At 40.5% G+C, this 20,174-nt stretch overlaps 2 protein-coding genes across 3 annotated transcripts in view; one reads left to right on the plus strand and one right to left on the minus strand.

The window, feature by feature from the left end:
• LOC122645766 (vacuolar sorting protein 3-like) overlaps positions 1–20,174 on the plus strand; it is a 21,142-nt gene continuing 968 nt past the window's right edge. The window contains exons 1-13 of one of the 2 annotated variants that reach the window (XM_043839128.1): positions 1–366; positions 397–1,339; positions 3,521–3,796; positions 13,135–13,331; positions 13,504–13,645; positions 13,881–14,153; positions 14,254–14,326; positions 16,843–16,891; positions 17,671–17,959; positions 18,121–18,176; positions 18,340–18,408; positions 18,509–18,620; positions 19,215–19,304. In XM_043839128.1, coding sequence (XP_043695063.1) covers positions 47–366; positions 397–1,339; positions 3,521–3,796; positions 13,135–13,331; positions 13,504–13,645; positions 13,881–14,153; positions 14,254–14,326; positions 16,843–16,891; positions 17,671–17,959; positions 18,121–18,176; positions 18,340–18,408; positions 18,509–18,620; positions 19,215–19,304 — 2,889 coding nt within the window. In that variant the 5' untranslated portion in view covers positions 1–46. Of the gene's footprint in view, positions 367–396; positions 1,340–3,498; positions 3,797–13,134; positions 13,332–13,503; positions 13,646–13,880; positions 14,154–14,253; positions 14,327–16,842; positions 16,892–17,670; positions 17,960–18,120; positions 18,177–18,339; positions 18,409–18,508; positions 18,621–19,214; positions 19,305–20,174 lie in introns of those variants that run through there. The other variant, XM_043839136.1, reaches the window with a different exon arrangement.
• Positions 8,672–20,174, minus strand: part of LOC122645779 (coatomer subunit beta-1) — a 22,570-nt gene continuing 11,067 nt past the window's right edge. The window contains exon 6 of the mRNA XM_043839154.1: positions 8,672–8,681. The gene's annotated coding sequence lies outside the window, so the exon portion shown is untranslated. The remainder of the gene's footprint in view (positions 8,682–20,174) is intronic.

Raw genomic sequence — 20,174 nt, forward strand, 5'->3', positions numbered from 1 at the left:
AAGGTTTACGTGCAAGTCAAGGCTCAAAGAGGACAAATTCGTGAACATGAGCTTGGAGAATCCCCTTCCTCTCTCAATGTCTAGGGGATTAGGGGAGGTATCCTCAAGCTTTTCTTCGAGATCGAGCTTCTCATCTCTTACTACGAAGCTTGAGACGAAGGCTCGCACGGTTTTGGAAGCAGTTGCAGAGTTCGAGCTTCCGAAGACTTCAGCTCTACCTCCATCTGTCCGTAGTTCTTTTCGATCTCTAGCGGTTTCTACGGTATCGGATTCTCAAACTCTGGTATACATTGGTACCCATGGCGGGAAGATCATCTTGCTCTCCCTCAATCCCTCCTCGGTCGTTGCTCCTAACTTGGATCCTGCGACTGTTAACGGAAGAGAGGTTAAAACGGAAAATCAAACCGGCTGTGAAGCTTCTTCCTCCATGAAACTCACTTTTCTGAGATCTTTATCGGTTAGTGACTGCTCAGTGGATTCGATACAGGAGTGTGTCGAAATTGGGAAAATTCTTGTGCTTTCCGATGGATTTCTGTTTTTGTTAGATTTGCATCTATTGCAACCCGTTCGGAGATTGAATTTTCCACGGGGAGCAACGGTTGTTGCCAGGAGATTGCGTGGCATAGACTCAACGAGTTCAGATCTTCTTGAAGATGGAGTTCCTCGGTCTGAATTATCTAGTCCCGGCCAAAGGTTTCTACAGAAGTTAGGAGGAGGGATTAGGACAAATGGTACGAAATCTAGGGACTACGAATCGCTCAGAGATGGTAACTGTGTCGTTGCAGTTGCAGTGGGTAAAAGGCTGATTTTGATAGAGCTCCTCTTACCCGGTAGAAGGGATAGAACTGATCGCGATGCTGATACTGGGGAGATTTTCATAGTTCTAAAAGAAATTCAGAGTGTTGAGGGGGTCAAGACGATGGTGTGGCTTGACGATTCAATAATTATTGGCACTGTTAATGGATACACACTGTTCTCTTGCGTTACGGGGCAAAGTGCGCCATTATTTTCACTTCCAGATACATCCAGTCCTCCTTGCCTGAAACCTCTGGTTAAAGACCATAATGTGCTTTTGTTTGTTGACAATGTCGGTATCATTGTTAATGCTTTTGGGCAGCCTGTTGGTGGGAGCTTGATCTTTCGATGTGTCCCAGATTCTGTTGGGGAGATATCCTCTTATGTGATAGTTGTAAAGGATGGAAATGTGGATTTGTACCACAAGAAAACAAGCCTCTCCATTCAGTCACTGCATTTTGCAATGGAAAGGGTTGGTCCATGCATCGTGGCAAATGAGGAGAGTGGGACTGGGGAGTTTGTTGTTTTTGCAACACCTTCTAAGGTAGGTGTTCTATACCTATCCAAATATCTTGATGAACATAAATTTCAATTATAAATTCAGCATAACAAATGTTTCGTGAAATTGTGTATATCCACCATTCCACGGTCCTAAATGTTGGTTACCCTTTTGGGATTGGTGTGGTATGTGTTATTACACTTCCATAAAAAAAAAGTGTTTCATGAACTCTTAGCCAGGAATTATCTAGAATGTGAGTCACTTGTGTCTGCAATTTCTAATACAATTCAGAATCTGAAAAACCATGTCTGAAAATAATCAAAATGAGTCTAAGACGTCAACGTGGTTGACCAATTTGTAAATTGAATTAGTTAGTATCATGGGCCTGGCTCTATTTGGAATCAAAAGGTTTTAGGATAAGTAGAACAAAAACAGAATATATACTGTGTAACTTTAGTAATAAGAGGACTGAGAGTGAGGTAGTGAAAATTGATGATAGGGAGTTACAACAAAGTGATAACTTTAGATACCTAGGTCCAATCATGATTAAAGAAGTAGAAATAGAGGATGATATTATACAAAGAATTAATATAGGGTGGATGAAATGGAGGGTGCTTTCGGAGTATTGTGTGATCGACGTATCCCTTTAAAACTCATAGGAAAATTTTATAGAACTGTTATACGACCAGCAATGACGTATGGGGCTGAATGTTGGGCAGTACAGAAAACACATTTAAACAAACTTAATGTGGCTGAAATGAGGATGTTGCAGTGGATGAGTGGTAAAACTAGATAAGATAAAATAAAAAATAAACAAATTAGAGCAAACCTGGGTGTTGCCCCTATTTAGGATAAGTTGCGAGAAACTCTTTTGAGATGGCATGGATGTGTGCAGCGGAGACCTTTGAATGCTCCAGTATGGAGGAGTGATTTATTACAAATTAAAGGAGCTAAAAGAACCAGGGGTAGGCCTAAAATAACCATGGAAGAAGTGGTGAGGAAGGACATGTATAGCTTAGGATTGGAATCTTGTATGGCTTTGAATAGAACTGATTGGAGAAATAGGATCCATGTAGCAGACCCCATTTGGTTAGGATAAGGCTGAATTGAGTCTGTCGTATCATGGGCCTGGCTCTAATACTATAGAGGAAACTGAGGTTGAAAATTACATAACATTGAGATAATAACTGCCATAGGCTCTGTCCTTTTTAGCCTAAACCACCACATTATTCCTGCATGGTATTGCTAACATGTACCATTTGCATTTAGGGCCATCAATTCATATCTACATGTGACATGTATCATGTAAGCTAATTTAAATAAGAGAAGTTGTTAGAGCAACTACTTATGTTTGGAGATTCTGGATGCATGTGCTTTTCATCTGTAATATACTAATATCGATACATATCTTAAGTGAACGCTTTCTCTGCGGTTTGTTCATTGAATCATTGGATTCTTATTCCCATATTCATGTCTTATAAACCTTTTGGCGAACTCTAGAAGTTTTTGTGACTATGGCCGTTGTTGTGACAAATTATTGACAGTCATCAGCTTAGGTCTGGGAGACTGCAAGACTATGTGCAGAAATTGAGCTTTCAAAGAGCTGGCTGCCATCATGTGGCCAATTTGGTGAACTTTTCAGAAATTGGAGTACTTATCAATAAGTTTGTGATTGTTGATGGTTCTCAACCAATTTTGTTCAATTAATGAAAACCAGGCTTAACAAATTGCAAATAACATGAACGAGTTTTTAGCAATAAAGCTAAATTGCTAGTCCAGTGGACATGAAGATTATGGTGATGACTGCAGAACCTTGACATATCAAGAAATAGAATAAAAGGATGTTGAGTGGCTGTCTTCCTTGAGAAGAAAAAAAAACAACCTTGATTTATTAAATGGTTTGATGTTGGAATTAACCGGTTTATTATATGGATTGAAGTGGAGGTCCAATCTGTACTAAGATAGATTGCAGCAAGAATAGCAGGCATTAGGATCTTCAGAGAATGAAGTTGGAGCAAGTTTTAGAAGTTGTAATGTCACAGAAGTTAGAAATTTCCAAAAATTGAGGCCTTTTTTCTTCCAAAAACATCTTATCTTTTCAACTGTGGTAGTTTTTGAATCTTAAGCTGGCACAAAGAAGTATATTCTGGCTTGATAAATTGTAATGATACACTTTTCTCATTTTGTTCTCATGTTGTTACCAGAACTTTATCTTCACTTCTACAGGCCATTTGCTTTCGGAAGGTTTCTGCTGAAGAACAAATTAAAGACTTACTGAGGAAGAAGAATTTTAAAGAAGCCATCTCTTTGGTGGAAGAACTCGAGTGTGAGGGAGAAATGACAAAGGAAATGCTTTCTTTTGTGCATGCTCAAGTGGGATTTCTCTTGCTATTTGACTTGCATTTTGAGGAAGCTGTAAATCATTTCTTGCAGTCTGAAACAATGGAACCATCTGAAATATTTCCTTTTATAATGCGAGATCCAAATCGCTGGTCACTGCTGGTATTTCTCTTATTTACTGGTTCCTGTTATTCTTTCCATTTCTATTGATCCTTATTTTTTGACAAAAAAGAAACTGTCTTTGATTCCTTGACAAAATATATGACTAACTATTATCAACAAGGATCTACATTTTTCTTTGAAAATATGCTCCTAGTATATGTTCTTCTGACAAATTTCAACTACTTACTGTCAATCAATAGCCGTGGTGTCACCGTTTTTTTGCTGAGAGGAAGTTCTCGCTGTGGTATCTTGTAAATAGGGGAGTTTCTTTTCCCTTTTTGCGTTTTCGCAAAATACATCTTTATCCTCTTGTGGGCTTCATTTTGAAGATAATTTGTATGAGTTCAGTTCCCATCCATCCATGCCAAACCTTTTCTTGACATCATTATGTGGTAGACATAGTTGTCAAGGTGTCGCCTAGGCGATGCCTTGGCCGACTGTGGCCGCCTTGTTGGTGTCGCCATGCTTTTTGGACCCTCTTCAGCGCCTTAGGTCGCCTAGACGCCGTGACAACTATGGTGGTAGAATTCTTGTGTTGTAATTTCTAAGAAGAGTTGGTGAATTTGTAGAACATTATTGATATACTCTCTTCATCCAGTAAAGACAGTCCTACTTCTTGTTTTTCCATCACACAAATTAAGTAATAGTGATGAAGATCCAAGTTCACGCAGGAAGAAGAAGAGCAGCCTTTGATTTTTGTCGGAGCCTTATTTTATATATTTAGTTTTTATTAGGGTTAAAACAGTCTTTTATTCCCCTCCACGATTTTAGAGGGATGATGTTTTTTGTTTATTTGTTTGTTAAACTTGTACTCCTAGTTAGAGTATGAGTCTACTGTTTTTATATTGTTTTTATTAGGATTTAGGTTAAGGGAAGTCACTACTCCTAATCTGATTAGGATTGGTTTTAGGATTTAGAACTAGGACTCCTAGTTCAAATCTACATATCTTTGTAAGGCCTTTTGGCCCCCCCCCCTTTTATTATAAATAGAAGAAATCGTGGGCAGGCTCCCCCACTTATTATTGCATTAAAAAACTGTGTTTCAGATCTGAGATTGCTGCCATCGAGCTGCTGCCTCTGCTCCATCTGTGAGCTTGCATCCTTGTGGACTCAAGGTGGTTAAAGGGTGGGTTATCCTACGACTCCTTGCACTGTGAAGGTCAGGAGGTCTTCTTCAATCTTCAAGCTGTTGCTGCTCCTGCACATTAACCCTGCAACTTATCCATTCAACCCTCAACCCCATTAAACCTGCAACTCCTACTTCAACTAGGACTCCATTATAATTCCAGATCTAGCCATCACCTTCAAACCCTATTCTCAGCCCACCTTCCCTACATCATTCCCCACACTCGACCTCAGCCCTAGCCTATAATTCCCACTCTAACCCCTTCATCTCTTCACTCCATTAAACCCTAAAGCCTGTGACCCGATTCTGCCCAAAATTGCAGAAATTCAAAACTTCTCCAAACCCTAATATCTTTATACCATTAAGACCTCTGAAACCTGCCTTTTAAAACCCTATAAACCCCCTTGTCATTACTTAGCCCTAACCCTAAATTTTGCCCTAATAACCCTAGTCTGCCCATTCGGCCAACCCTTAGACAGAACTGGTCCTAAGTGGAAGTTATTTCACCTAGGCTACATCAAATTGGTATCAGAGCCATGGCTGAACATGGCAGCCCTGCTATGGATCCCACACGACCACCCCAACCTGATTCCCTTTGCAATCATGGCTATGCTGCAGAAGATCTCAAAGACTCAGCAAGTTCTTGGTGATCGAATGACAGCCATGGAACAAAAGCAAGCTGCGCCTATTATTAACAACCCTCTATACGTAGAGGAAGATCGGCTACAAGTCCATTTTGAAGTTCATGGCACTCTGGGAAGGAATGAGCACTACAGAGATCATTCCAGACGTCACAGGGACCACAGAGATCAGTCTAGACATGATCGAGGCTACAGGGATCGAAGAAGATATGACAGGGATGACTACAGAGAAGATAGGGACAGAACTACTGAAGCACCTCGAAGACCTAATTTTGAGGAATATTTGAGATCCTACTTCACTGGAGATGAAGCCCAGAACAAAAGATTTGATACACAGAAGGTCAAGCTAGAATTGAAAGAGTATGATGGGACTGGTGATCCACAGAAATTCTACGACTGGCTTGCTGCCCTAGATGACTACTTTGATTGGTATGATTTGCCTAAAGATGAGACTGGCACGCACTAAATTAATTGGTGCTACTCGAGACTGGTGGCGCAAGACAGAGAGGGATATGGAACGCGAAGGTAAAGCACCTACCAACTGGGAGGATATGAAGTATGATTTGAAAGAGAAGTATTTACCAAGACACTATACAGCTCAGATGCAAGACCAATTCAACTCCCTTCGTCAAGGGAATATGACTGTATCCGAGTACATGCAGAAGTTTGATTCTCTCTCATCTCGCACTGACACAATAGAAAGTGCTACTCAAATGTTATCCCGATTCCGATTGGGATTGAGATCTAACATCCTCAGAGCTATTGGCGTTGTGGATGTTCTGGACGTCAAGGATTGCTTTGAGAAGGCATTGAAGGCAGAAGACCTATTGAACACTGCTAGAAGGTTTGGTTCTACTGCTGTCGACACTAGAAAATCTTTTCCAGCATCCAAACCAACTAATGGTTACAATAGAGGTAATAACACCACTGCTGGTTCCACACGGACAGCCCCCTACACTGGCAGCTCTTCACGTGTGGACAAGGGTAAAGCCCCAATGACTACCAGTGAGTCCAACACTTGTTATCGCTGCAATGAGAAGGGACACTATGCTAAGGACTGCCCACAACGACAACGGCAGATTCATATAGCTGAAAAGGAGGAAGAAAGCCCTGATGAATTTGATGAACAGGGTATTTATGCATTACCCCCCGAAGATGGTGATGATGGGACTGCTTATTTTGACGACTTGGGTGATGAATTTGAAGATACCCGAGGTATACACATAGTAGCACGTATATTGAGTGCTGAATCCAAAGGTGAAGATTGGCGACGTAGTTGCATCTTCTATACCTGCTTGCGAGCAGGTGAGCGCACTGCCCAGATAATTGTTGATAGTGGTAGCTACGTTAATGTTGTGTCTGAAGATCTTGTGAAGAAGGCGAATCTGAAATTTGAGAAGCACCCGATGCCCTTCAAAGTCTCCTTATTGAATGGGAATAAGCTTGATGTGAACAAGCGATGCTATGTTCCCTTACAAGCCAAAAATATTCAGAGGAAATTTGGTGTGATATCATTCCGATGAGAATGATTGATGTCCTACTAGGGAGACCGTGGCTTTATGACAATGATGTTGCTCTCCTAGGAAGAAAAAACCTCTGTGTGTTTCAACATAAAGGAGAAGAGATCAAGTGGTAACCACTTAATTTGCTTGCAGAAATACGGAAACGTCGTGTCATGTGCACTAATAAAAAGGGGACAGAATCTGAAAATAAATTGCTAGCTGTTCCACAAAGGGAATTTGAACAAATCAGCCATGATACGGGACTGGTTCTTGCCTTGGTGACTCTAAGAGGTTGCTGCCCCAACCGAACAGAAGTTTGCACAACCCATCAAGGATCTATTGCAGGATTTTTCAGATGTAGTACCCGAAGAACTGCCCAATGAGTTGCCACCACTCAGAGATATTCAACATGCCATCGATTTGGTACCTGGTGCTATGTTACCAAATCTGCCCGCCTACAGGATGAGCCCCTCGGAGCATGAAGAGCTTAATAAACAAGTTGGAGAGCTTCTCAAGAAGGGATTTATTGAAGAAAGCATAAGCCCTTGTGCTGTTCCAGCCTTGTTGACACCGAAGAAGGATGGTTCATGGTGCATGTGTGTGGACAGCCGAGCTATCAACAAGATCACCATCAAGTATAGGTTCCCAATTCCTAGGCTTGATGACATGCTAGACATGCTGTCCGGTTCTAAGATCTTCTCCAAGATTGACCTCCGCAGTGGATACCATCAGATCCGCATACGGCCTGGAGACGAATGGAAGACAGCCTTCAAGACCAAAGATGGATTATTCGAGTGGAAGGTCATGCCCTTTGGCTTGACGAATGCACCTAGCACCTTCATGAGAGTCATGACCCAGGTACTTCGTCCTTTCATTGGTAAATTTCTTGTTGTTTATTTTGATGATATTTTGGTGTACAGTAAAGACCCCGATGAGCACATAGACCACCTGAAACAAGTTCTCAGAGTACTCCGGCAAGAGAAGTTGTTTATCAATTTAAAGAAATGTTCCTTCATGCTGCCCAAGGTTGTTTTCCTTGGTTTTATAATTTCTTCAAAGGGTATTGAAGCTGATCCGGAAAAGGTTCGAAGCGTGGTTGAATGGCCTACTCCGAAGACATTTACTGAAGTACGAAGCTTCCACGGTTTGGCTTCCTTTTACAGGCGATTCATTCGCAATTTCAGTGCCATCATGGCACCCATAACCGAATGCACCAAACAGAACAAGGGTCCGTTCGCATGGACAGCAGCTGCTCAAAAGGCCTTCCAGATGATCAAGAAGAAGATGATTGAAGCTCCAGTACTACGCCTGCCCAACTTTGACCATATTTTTGAAGTTGCTACAGATGCTTCCCATGTTGGTTTAGGCGGAGTTCTTATGCAGAGTGGGCATCATATTGCATTCTACAGCGAGAAACTTAATGATGCCAAGACTCGGTACTCTACTTATGATATGGAGCTTTATGCTGTTGTTCAGGTCTTGCGGCATTGGAGACACTACCTTATTGGCAAAGAGTTCGTCCTGTACACTGATCATGAGGCACTCAAGCACCTCCACTCACAGAAGTCCATTAGCACCAGGCATGCTAAATGGGTTGCATATTTACAGGATTTCAACTTTGCCCTCAAATACAAGTCAGGAAAGGAAAATACAGTGGCTGATGCACTGAGTAGAAAAGTCCTGACCTTGAACACTTTCTCAGCCCATGCACTTAGCATCGAGCAGATCAGAGACGAGTATGCTAGTGACAAGGACTTTCAAGTCCTATGTGCTGATTTGAAGCAGGGTGGGCAGCACCGTAAGTACTCCTTGCATGATGGTTACTTGTTGTTCGGAACCCGGCTGTGCATTCCCGATTCGTCCTTACGACACCACATTATCAGGGAGTTACATGGAGGAGGTTTAGGAGGACACTTCGGGAAAGATAAAACCATCTTAGTGTAATCGATCGACTATTGGCCTCACTTGGCCAAGGATGTAGAGCATGTAATCAAGCAAGTGCGAGTTTGCCAGCTAGCTAAAGGTACCAAGCAAAACACATGCCTTTACTCACCACTGTCGATTCCTCACCAACCATGGGTTGATCTCAGTATGGATTTCGTACTTGGTCTACCCCCTACCAGAGAGAGATTTGACTCCATCATGGTGGTTGTTGATAGATTCACCAAGATGGCTCACTTCATTCCTTGTCGAAGAACATTTGATGCATCCCACATTGCCAAGCTATTCTTCAAGGAGATTGTTCGCATCCATGGGTTACCCAGTGCCATTGTATCCGATCGTGATGTGAAGTTTATGAGTTATTTCTGGAAAACTCTATGGCTAAAGACAAACACCAAGCTCTTGTTCTCTACTGCATTCCACCCCCAGACTGACTGACGGACAGACAGAGGTAGTCAACAGAAGCCTTGGTAATTTGCTGCGGTGTTTGGTCCGAGATTATGAGAAGACATGGCCCTCTATCCTTGACATTGCTGAGTTTGCATACAACAGCTCCGTGAACAGGACCACCGGTCGTACTCCCTTCGAGATTCTTCTTGAGATACAACCCCGCCGCCCGATTGATCTCATTCCCTTACCCCTCAAGCTCGGGTAAGTGTTGAAGCCGATGAGTTTATTTGTCATATCACCGAAGTGCATGCAGATGTTCGGCGCAAAATTGCACTCAATTATGATCACTACAAGTCCACTGCCGACAAGCATCGCCGGTTCGTTGAGTTCAAGCCAGGTGACATGGTCATGGTACGGGTGAATCCAGAGAGACACCAATCGGGTGTCAACAGTAAGCTCCATCCAAAGAAGATGGGTCCATACAAGGTGTTGAAACGTATTGGCCCTAATGCTTATGTTCTAGAGTTGCCTGATGATATGGGCATAAGCAATATTTTCAATGTGGCTGATCTATATCTGTACACGGGGCATCATTCCGATGATGGCGACTCAGAGCACATGTTGCGGCTGCCCCAACTGAAGCCGCCTCCAGAAGATGTGATTGAAGAAGTTCTGGATGATATGCACAAGACGACTCGTCAAGGCGCCGGTTATCACTCTTTCCTTGTCAAGTGGAAAGGTCGCCCACGCCACGACAGCACGTGGATACATGCTGATGATTTCAAGAGGCTCGATCCGGAGTTGTATGATCGCTACATGGCATTCACCCATTCATCGGAGATGAATGTTTCTAAGCCGGGGAGAGCTGATGCAGATCCAAGTTCATGCAGGAAGAAGAAGAGCAGCCTTTGATTTTCGTTGGAGCCTTATTTTATATATTTAGTTTTTATTAGAGGGATGATGTTTTTTGTTTATTTGTTTGTTAAACTTGTACTCCTAGTTAGAGTATGAGTCTACTGTTTTTATATTGTTTTTATTAGGATTCAGGTTAAGGGAAGTCACTACTCCTAATCTGATTAGGATTGGTTTTAGGATTTAGAACTAGGACTCCTAGTTCAAATCTACATATCTTTGTAAGGCCTTTTGACCCTCCCCTTTTATTATAAATAGAAGAAATCGTAGGCAGGCTCCCCCACTTATTATTGCATTAAAAAAACTGTGTTTCAGATCTGAGATTGCTGCCATCGAGCTGCTGCCTCTGCTCCATCTGTGAGCCTGCATCCTTGTGGACTCAAGGTGGTTAAAGGGTGGGTTCTCCTATGACTCCTTGCACTGTGAAGGTCAGGAGGTCTTCTTCAATCTTCAAGCTGTTGTTGCTCCTGCACATTAACCCTGCAACTTATCCATTCAACCTTCAACCCCATTAAACCTGCAACTCTTACTTCAACTAGGACTCCATTATAATTCCAGATCTAGCCATCACCTTCAAACCCTAGTCTCAGCCCACCTTCCCTACATCATTCCCCACACTCGACCTCAGCCCTAGCCTATAATTCCCACTCTAACCCCTTCATCTCTTCACTCCATTAAACCCTAAAGCCTGTGACCCGATTCTGCCCAAAATTGCAGAAATTCAAAACTTCTCCAAACCCTAATATCTTTATACCATTAAGACCTCTGAAACCTGCCTTTTAAAACCCTATAAACCCCCTTGTCATTACTTAGCCCTAACCCTAAATTTTGCCCTAATAATCCTAGTCTGCCCATTCGGCCAACCCTTAGACAGAACTGGTCCTAAGTGGAAGTTATTTCACCTAGGCTACATCAAATAGGTTTTTGGAAACTGGAACACATCAATCCTTGCATTTATTATAGCCTAGGAGACATATCACAAAGCTTAGCCACTTGCGTGCATTCATGCTCTCATAATCGCACCCTTTCCTCATCTCCTGCATTAAATCCCTCCTGACCCAAGAAACTCGCTTGGAGTTTCCCATTATTTCTCTGACTGATACATTGTAACTTGTTTTGGATCGCAAAACCCCCGCTACCACACCCCACACTTGCCCATGATTCAAGGCCTTGTAGGAGAGTAATGCTGGCCTGGTTGAAGGCCCGGTTTAAATTTGGGACAAGATTGAGTCTTGGGTTGTGTTGGGCATTAATTTTTGGGTTTATTTGCTATAATGGGCTGAATTATAAGGACCAAAAGTGGGGGATTAAGGGGGTACACGAAATTATTGTCTTATTTTAGTGTGTCCATGTTGGTGACAGTTGGATTGGAATTTATCTTATATTTTATTCGTAAATTGTTAGTCTTTGAGTTAGTTTAGGAACTTTAGAGTCCTTAGCTGTCTAGTTTGGACTGTCCTAGTTGAGTTAATCTTGGATATTTTCTTTTATTTATTTACTTATAAATATGTAACTATCCCCCATGGTATGTGTGATTGTGGAATGGAATGGAATAGAATTTGTTGTTTTGGATAAGGTTATGTGTGAACCTCCTCTCTTTCCCCACTGTTTCTCCTTTCTCCCTCATCTTTGTGATCTTTTTCTCCCCTTTTGCCTGTGGCACCTTGCTGGCAAGTTCTCAGATCTGAATCTTTCCCTTTCAATCTATTAAGCAAGCCTACCACAAGCAGATCTATCAATCTATCTGCATCAAGAGGACTTGATATTGAATCTACATAGCCAATTAATAGGAATAGAATCATTCATAAATCCCATAGATCTGATACCTAGCACTCCCAATTTTTTGGTTCACAAATCCACTTTGTATTACCAACAAAACTTTGTTTGTTTTCTGAACAATTCCTTCCATCCCATCCCAGGAAACGTGTGCATTTTCTTCTGTGTTTCTCTTACACTGGTTCTGTTGCCAAAATGGACCTTTGGTAAATACCATTGAGTGTTTTCTAATAATATCACTCCCTCAAGTGGATAAAAATCACCTGTTCCATCCACAAAGCTCATTCTCTATTCTGTCTAAAGTAGGATTCTTATGCATCTACTTTTGGTATTTGTTCACATCTTAGAACATGCCATTGAATCCTAGGTATAATCAGGCCATTCCTGTTGCCTTGTTCGTAGGGAATTCTAAATGTTCTTACAGTTGGACTTTTCTTTAGATTATATTTAATTTGGATCTTGAGTTGTTTTATCCATGCATTCTTCATCTCAAAAGCCTACAAGGTGTTCATTCACTCCTCCAAGAAAAGGACCAAAAAAACCTTAAGCAATTTATTACCATTTTAAAAAACTTGACAATACCAAAGCCTGATGGAGTTTCCTCAATCACTGAGGCACATGCCCTGATTTTACAGCTTTGTAAAATGATAGAGGGGGCTTATTTGCTTGAAATTTCCTTGGGGTTGCAATGTTCTACTAAAACCTCTCAAGTCCTTCAATATCATATATGGGAATGTATTCCGAGGTATTATGCTTCTGTAGTCTATTTCCAGAGGGGATTTTTTTGCCCCAACATAAAGCTGCATTGAGGGGTCTTATCCTATATTAGCTCTAAGAAGTCTGGTTACATGTGTTGACACATTCTTGATTATGTCTATAATGCATACTCTTTATGTGCATGGAGTAGTATGTCACTGTAAGTCTGTAACTACTTGCATCTTTGCACACTATAAGTATGATTTTCTGCACATAATAAATGTGCTGCTGTTTTTAGTAACCATATTTTGGTTACAAATGTAAGAAAATTAAAGATAAACTTTTGGGTTTCAGGTTCCCAGGAAGCGGTATTGGGGCTTGCATCCTCCTCCTGTACCTCTTGAAAATGTTGTAGATGATGGGCTGATGGCTATACAGAGAGCTGTCTTTCTTAGAAAAGCAGGAGTAGAGACTGCAACTGATGAAGATTTTCTTTTGAATCCGCCAAGTAGAGCTGAACTGTTAGAGTCGGCAATCCAAAACATGATCAGGTTAACTTTTATTTATTTATTTTCCACTGTGCGCATGTGTGTATGTAAGAGAGGGAGAGAGAGTTGATATAAGTGTCAGTTATATTTTGAAAAAGCAAGTGTTGACACATTCTATTTGTTCTGGATTGCTTATCAGTAATTCTGAATCCAATAAGCTGCTGGTCTACTGTAGGTATCTGCGAGTTTGTCGGAATAAGGATTTGGCCCTTCAGGTCAGGGAAGGAGTTGACACTTTTCTAATGTACCTCTATAGAGCCCTTAATCATGTGGATGATATGGAGCAGCTGGCATCTTCGGAGAACAGTTGTGTTGTGGTATGTACATACTTGCTTGTAACTTTTGATATTATATTCACCAATTTATCCTTAGGCATACACATGTTGGTTAGTTGTATGGTCAGAACTTAGTGATATAGGCCTCAAGATCATGCACAACTTGTGTATGTTGGAAAGGAGCAGAATTCTAGTATTCCTGTGTATTGCAAACCAGAGAGGCCATTGTCAGAAGCCTGCTTGAAAGATGACCCTGCAACTTGCATGGCGGGTGCAGGAGGAATTGGAATCTTTGTTAGATGAGTCTGGGCACTTACGGACGCTTGCATTCCTGTATGCAAGTAAAGGATTGAGCTCAAAGGCTCTTGCTATCTGGCGTATTTTGGCGAGAAACTATTCATCTGGCCTGTGGAAAGACCCTGCAACAGAACAACCCAATCAGGATACTGGTACTAGTGTGATCTCTGGGAAGAAGACTGCTGCAATTGAGGCTTCGAAGCTTCTGGAAGAGTTATCTGACCAGGACATGGTTCTGCAGCATCTTGGGTGGGTATGTATTGCTCAAACTTGGTGAAAATTTTGAAACAATTGAAAGTTGTACCTTCCATCAGTTAAATAGCTAATTAGAATGTTCTGGGTCTTTTTATTAGATTGTGGATGTAGACCAGGAAGTCGCTGTTAGAGTTTTAACATCAGAGAAGAGAGCCCATCAACTTTCACCAGGTTATCTCACACTTCATGAAAACTTACATATTCATTAGTCTTGACTTCTTGATTGTTCTTTTGCTTTGACTATCTTGCATGGGTGGTAGAGGTAGCATGTAGGTCAAGGACAAGAGAATGTTCTTGCCTACAAATAACAATAACAGTGGTACTCTTTCTACCCTTGGAAAGCTGTAGTTTGCTGGGGTTCATCATCTTCCAGACGGTGACCTATCCTATCATAGATACGCTTTTGTGATGAGAATTAGTTTCTAAGATTTTCAACTTTATCTGACTGATCAATTTTTTCTCAAGGGATGTGAAAAGCTTCGCCAACAAGGGAATCTGGTGATAAGAGATTCATTTCCTGGAAGAGGGACAAGAATCTCTGATTGGACAGAGGGGGCGGACCTTTCCCATCTAGTCAATATGATATCCCTGCCATGACTTGTTAGGGCTAGCACAATAGTTTTATACCTCTAATACAGTGTTTTCGAAAATATTTTTGCATTCCGGATGGTTGGGGGGGGGTTGCCAAGCGTTTTTTTCCTTCCGCGACACACAGTGTCCCAGACGCCAGACAATGTCCCAACCACCAAAAAAATGGGGGATGGTTGGGCTTAGTGCCAGGCATCCCTTAAAACACTGCTCCAATGTCTTCAAAAGAGCCAGACAAGCCTGTGAAAGCAAGAATTAATCTTAATAATTACCGATCAAAATAAAAATTGCCAGGATCAACTGGTCCATTAAAGCCACAATTTATACTTCTGTATTGGTTTTGGAAATTTATGACTTCGATGAATTTACCACTTCAAATCTTGCAGATGGAGGGGCCTCCACAATTTATGGTCTATAATGGATGATCAATTTCCTCCGGAGTCCATTGTACTTGAAAGATACTTCTGTAAAAAAAAAAAGCGAAGTTACCATTCATACCATCTTCCTGTGAAATCCTATGAATGTTTGTTACATGACATGTGTATGTGCATGTTTATGTAACTGTTGGGTCCTTTTGGAGTGTCTTCTATGATAGTTTGGTTTTATTCCTGCAACTTTTCTTTGGACCTTATTTTTGTAAGTCAAAACTTGTCTAGTGGGCGAGCCTTGGCGCAACAGTTAAGTTGTGCTATTGCAACCTGTTAGTTGCAGATTCAAAACTTGGAAACAGCCTCTCCTGCGAAGCAGGGGGTAAGGGTGCGTACATTTGGCCCTCCCAGACCCTACAGTAGCGGGAACCTCGTGCACTGGGTCGCTCTTTATTGCTATTATTATTATTGTTATAGAGGTTTTTCAATTTCCTATCTGATGCATCCAAGATATTGTGTATTCAATGCCGTCTAGGAGACTCATGGCCAAAATAATTGTATGGTTTTCAGGATAAATGAAATTTTATTTTTCAAATTCATACTTTATTTAGGAGTCCAAGCCCATATGCCATTATCAAAACCTCATGTATGCTGATAGGTTCTATGGCTGCTCTTCTCTTCTCTGTTCCTGTATTCTGTTTATACATATTCCCTTTCCTTATAATTTACTTATTCAACTTGAAAACCCTTCCTTCATACATTTACTCACCCTAAAATTTCATCAGCCTTCATTAATACGCCTTAATGATAACCTGCATCCCTATATCCATCATCTAGCTTTCAATTTCGTTTCTGATCTATTCATCAATTATACCAACTCTACATCTATTTTATGTCCATCCTAAACTGGGACCTCACTTTCCTATATCAGTTACTCCTTTTTTATCAACATGCAATTTTTTTTTTAATTCTTTTGTGTATTCTATCTTACGTTAGCATAGAAGATAGCTTATGACTAGATATTTAGATAGAATGGATGCAAGTTCAGTGGAGGGGATGGGGGTTCAACTCCTCCCACCACTCCCCCATTTCTGCTATGTGGCATGCCAACTGGACTAATTGGAACCATTGAGTGTGATTACGGGAGAGGATGCCATGTATTGTCAGCTGCTAAATTTAGGTTTCTAATTCAATTGTTTGGGCCACCTTGTATTGCATACTTTCCATTGTATTTTCAATGGTCCAGATTTTAGGTTTTTTCACCATTCTTTTTTGATAATATTTGACACTTGGCAGAGTCAAATTGGGCTCAAACTCGACAATTAGTAGAAGAGAGTGGGCTCTACTTCTTACCACAATTTGTGCCCTACCTGACCTACCATGTGGCAGATATGGCTGGTGGGAGTTGCACCTGACCATACTTGCACCTTCTCACCAATATTTTTTTCTACAATACGGTAAAAGAGTCTAGCATTCTCTTTTAGGTACTCCCGTAGGTTATGGTGACCAGGTCTGCTTAGAGCGTGTCTTTGGAAAAGCTTGTTTTTTGGTCCATTGTTCATAAGAACTTCCATGATTCTGTTTGACTGTACTGATCTGTTTATAACTGAATATCATACACTAATAGAGAATGAAGTTGGATTGTGTAGGAATAATGCTCCTATTTCTCATATTAGTTTTGAACTTCGTTTGGATTGATGTTAATGAATCTTTTCATGTCTCTTACTGCAGAAGAAGTAATTTCGGCAATTGATCCGAAAAAGGTAGAGATTCTTCAGAGGTATGTCTTCTTTTTTTTTCCCCCTGTTTCCCATTGCATTGATATAGAGGAAAGTTGTTATGTCTTGTTTCCATCTGTTGCTATTACTCAAACATTCTATCACCTTAATCTATAAATGTTGTCCAGCTAGAGTCGACCCAGTCCATTGATTTTCTTGAGCCACATCTTGGATGGGTGAGGTTTAATACCCAAAATCTTCCGCAGATATAATGATCCTACGCTGCAATCCATATTCATAATTCATTTGTTGTTTAAAGTGCCTAAACAGTCTCTTTAGATGTCTGATCTATTCATCTTGTTGTTTGATGAACAGCTAGAGGAAACCTTGGTTGTTTACCTATAGTTTGGCTTATATTAGAAATAGTAGATTGAATTGGTTCTCTTAGGAGGTTATACCTGATCTTTTTTATTGGAAGAGGGATAGCTCAAATCATACCTAGTCTCATTTATTTTCTACCTATTAGATCTCCCAGGTGAAACTCGAGATGTGATTGGACTCCATCACCTTGCATGTTAGTCTAATGTATAAACTGAATGTATCAACTGCCAACATTCAGATCATTGGCAACCTTTATTCTGTAGGGTCTAAAGTTATTACCTTGTATGTTTAGCTAGACAATATCTTGGTCAAATTTAGATTTTACATCAATCTTATGGCTACTTCATTAGAATATACAGAACTACTAAAAAGATCATCATAAATCCATGTGCTGCTTCTCACTATTGTGGCAGTTCTGCACACTTTCATGGATTTCAATCATGTTTCCATTATCTTGTAGATATTTGCGATGGTTGATTGAGGATCAAGATACTGATGAGACACTATTCCATACACTATATGCTCTTTCTCTTGCGAAATCAGTGATGGAATCCGTAGAGATGGGAAGCAGTTATCAAACCCCACTTGCTGGGAAGTTTGAAGAAGCAAACACTTCCAATGTTGAAAATGGTATTAACTTTCAGAGTTCAATCAGAGAAAGATTACAACAGTTTTTACAGTCTTCGGACTTATACGACCCTGAAGAAGTTCTAGACTTGATTGAAGGATCGGAATTATGGTTGGAAAAGGTTAGTTTGTGATTTTCTGTTGCCCTGGGGCCCTACCATTTGCACATTGTCTTTTCATATTTGTTTGGATGAAATTATAGATTTCTTGGGAGTTTCCCTGTTAGAAGGATGGGACTTATATGCTTCTTTCTCCTTATATTATTTTTGGCTTTCTATGACAGGCTATTCTATACAGAAAACTGGGGCAAGAGACACTAGTTCTCCAGATTTTGGCTTTGTAAGGTTCATTATTTTATAGGATAATAGCAATCACAAGTAATAATACCATGTAGGGATTTTAGAAAATAGACAAGTTCTTGGTGAAAATAATAATTATATATTAATATGCACTGTTGCTTATTAACTTTTGATTTGTTTATGTGTGTGTAATTCACTATTAGGAAGCTGGAGGACAGTGAAGCAGCTGAACAATATTGTGCAGAAATCGGTAGACCAGACGCCTATATGCAGTTAGTTTCTTTTCATTTGAATAAAATTTAATCACTTTATAATAAAACTTATTTCAATCTCTTCCATGTCCATGATTTGGTTGATTAATGTTTTTTGCAGGCTGCTTGATATGTATTTGGATCCACAAGATGGGAAGGAGCCTATGTTTAAGGCTGCAGTTCGCCTTCTTCACAACCATGGAGAATCTTTGGATCCCCTACAAGTTTTAGAGGTAACAAGTCTGTCTCTTTTGCTAACATGTGCCCTTGCATGAGGGCAGGTCAGGGTCATCACTTGTCCTGTCCTAGTGAGTTCAAGTCTAAGACCAGCTGAATTGTGTAACCTTCCGGATGTCTTCCATTGACCCTTAAAGCAGACGCCATGCTTCTGAAATTTGCCTTATTTGACAGATTAGGTTGAGATCTCAAGAGCAAATCTCTTGGCTATGTCATTAAACACATCCTTCGGAAGGTTTATCCTGCCCTGTTATTCTTGGGATATACTTTTTAGCTGTCTTCCATGAATAGATGGAAAAAGTGTTAGAAACACAATGGATATCAGGTATCTGATTCAACTAGTTGAGAAAACCTGGATTTGGGGACTTGTGCAAAGATATCATTTACTATTTAAAACTCAATGTATTGTTCTGGAGAGATTTAACGATGGAACAGGAAGCACAGACCACATGTCCCCGTATCTCTGTTTTAGTGGTTATTATTTCTACTGTCTATCATGTGATTCTGTAGCTGGTGGCAAGCCTTATTTTAGTCAAGAAATCTGTTTTATTCAGAATTGTTAGTGGGGAATTTGAAGTTTTTATTCGCAGACACTGTCCCCAGACATGCCCCTCCAACTTGCCTCTGATACAATATTAAGAATGTTGAAAGCTCGGCTTCATCATCGTCGTCAAGGACAGGTAACTTTCGATATGGATACTTCTCTTTATCTTCTGTGGTTTTTTGTGAATCTTGAGCAGGTCTAAGTTGTAAAGATAACCCAGATGAAGATAATTGAATCCTCTCTACAAAGTTCAAGCATTTTCCTATTGTACAAAATACTCCTGTGATTGTATGCAAAGATTATGTTCCAACTTGCATCGGTGTCCACCTTGGCAGATTGGGGATGGACATTTGTCTAGTTTCTGATAAATTGGAAAAAGCTAATGAAAAAAGTGTAGGTTCTTATAGCAGGAAAACCACATTTGGTGGCCTAGTTCAATTGTTTTGAATTATACCTATTATATACATAAGATTTTTCAGATAAGTACACGAAAAAGTCAACATATCTAACACAAAAAACTCTGATCCTGAACTCGTTTAGCTAATCTACTTCATTGTTAGCTGATCTGATGTCAGACCACCTAATAATGCTTCAGCAAATAGACTGCAGACCTACAGTTTTATGAGTTTTTTTTTTTTTTGGGGGTGGGGGAGGGGGAGTTAGGTCCAACAACTAGCATTGACTTAGCCTCCTACAACAAGATTCTCTAACATCAAGCCCTTGGGAACTTGGACCTCATAGAAAAGATGCTCTGTTTGTACTACTCTTTCCCCCCAAGGAATCCAAAAATGAATTACTTGTCCATCTCTGGAGATGCTCCCAGATAGGAAAGTGAGATCCATCACAACTAAGCTTGATTTTATTCTTTTTGGAAGGGCCTCAACATCTATATTATTTTGAAAAGGATGAAGCGGACTAGTAGTTGTGTAGATAGGGAGAGGGAGAGACATTGAGGGAGCTGCATTGTTCTGTCTTTTAGTGTACACTATGATAACATTGGTATTTG

This window comes from Telopea speciosissima, chromosome 1 (genome assembly GCF_018873765.1).
Source record: "Telopea speciosissima isolate NSW1024214 ecotype Mountain lineage chromosome 1, Tspe_v1, whole genome shotgun sequence".
Lineage (NCBI taxonomy): Eukaryota > Viridiplantae > Streptophyta > Magnoliopsida > Proteales > Proteaceae > Telopea > Telopea speciosissima.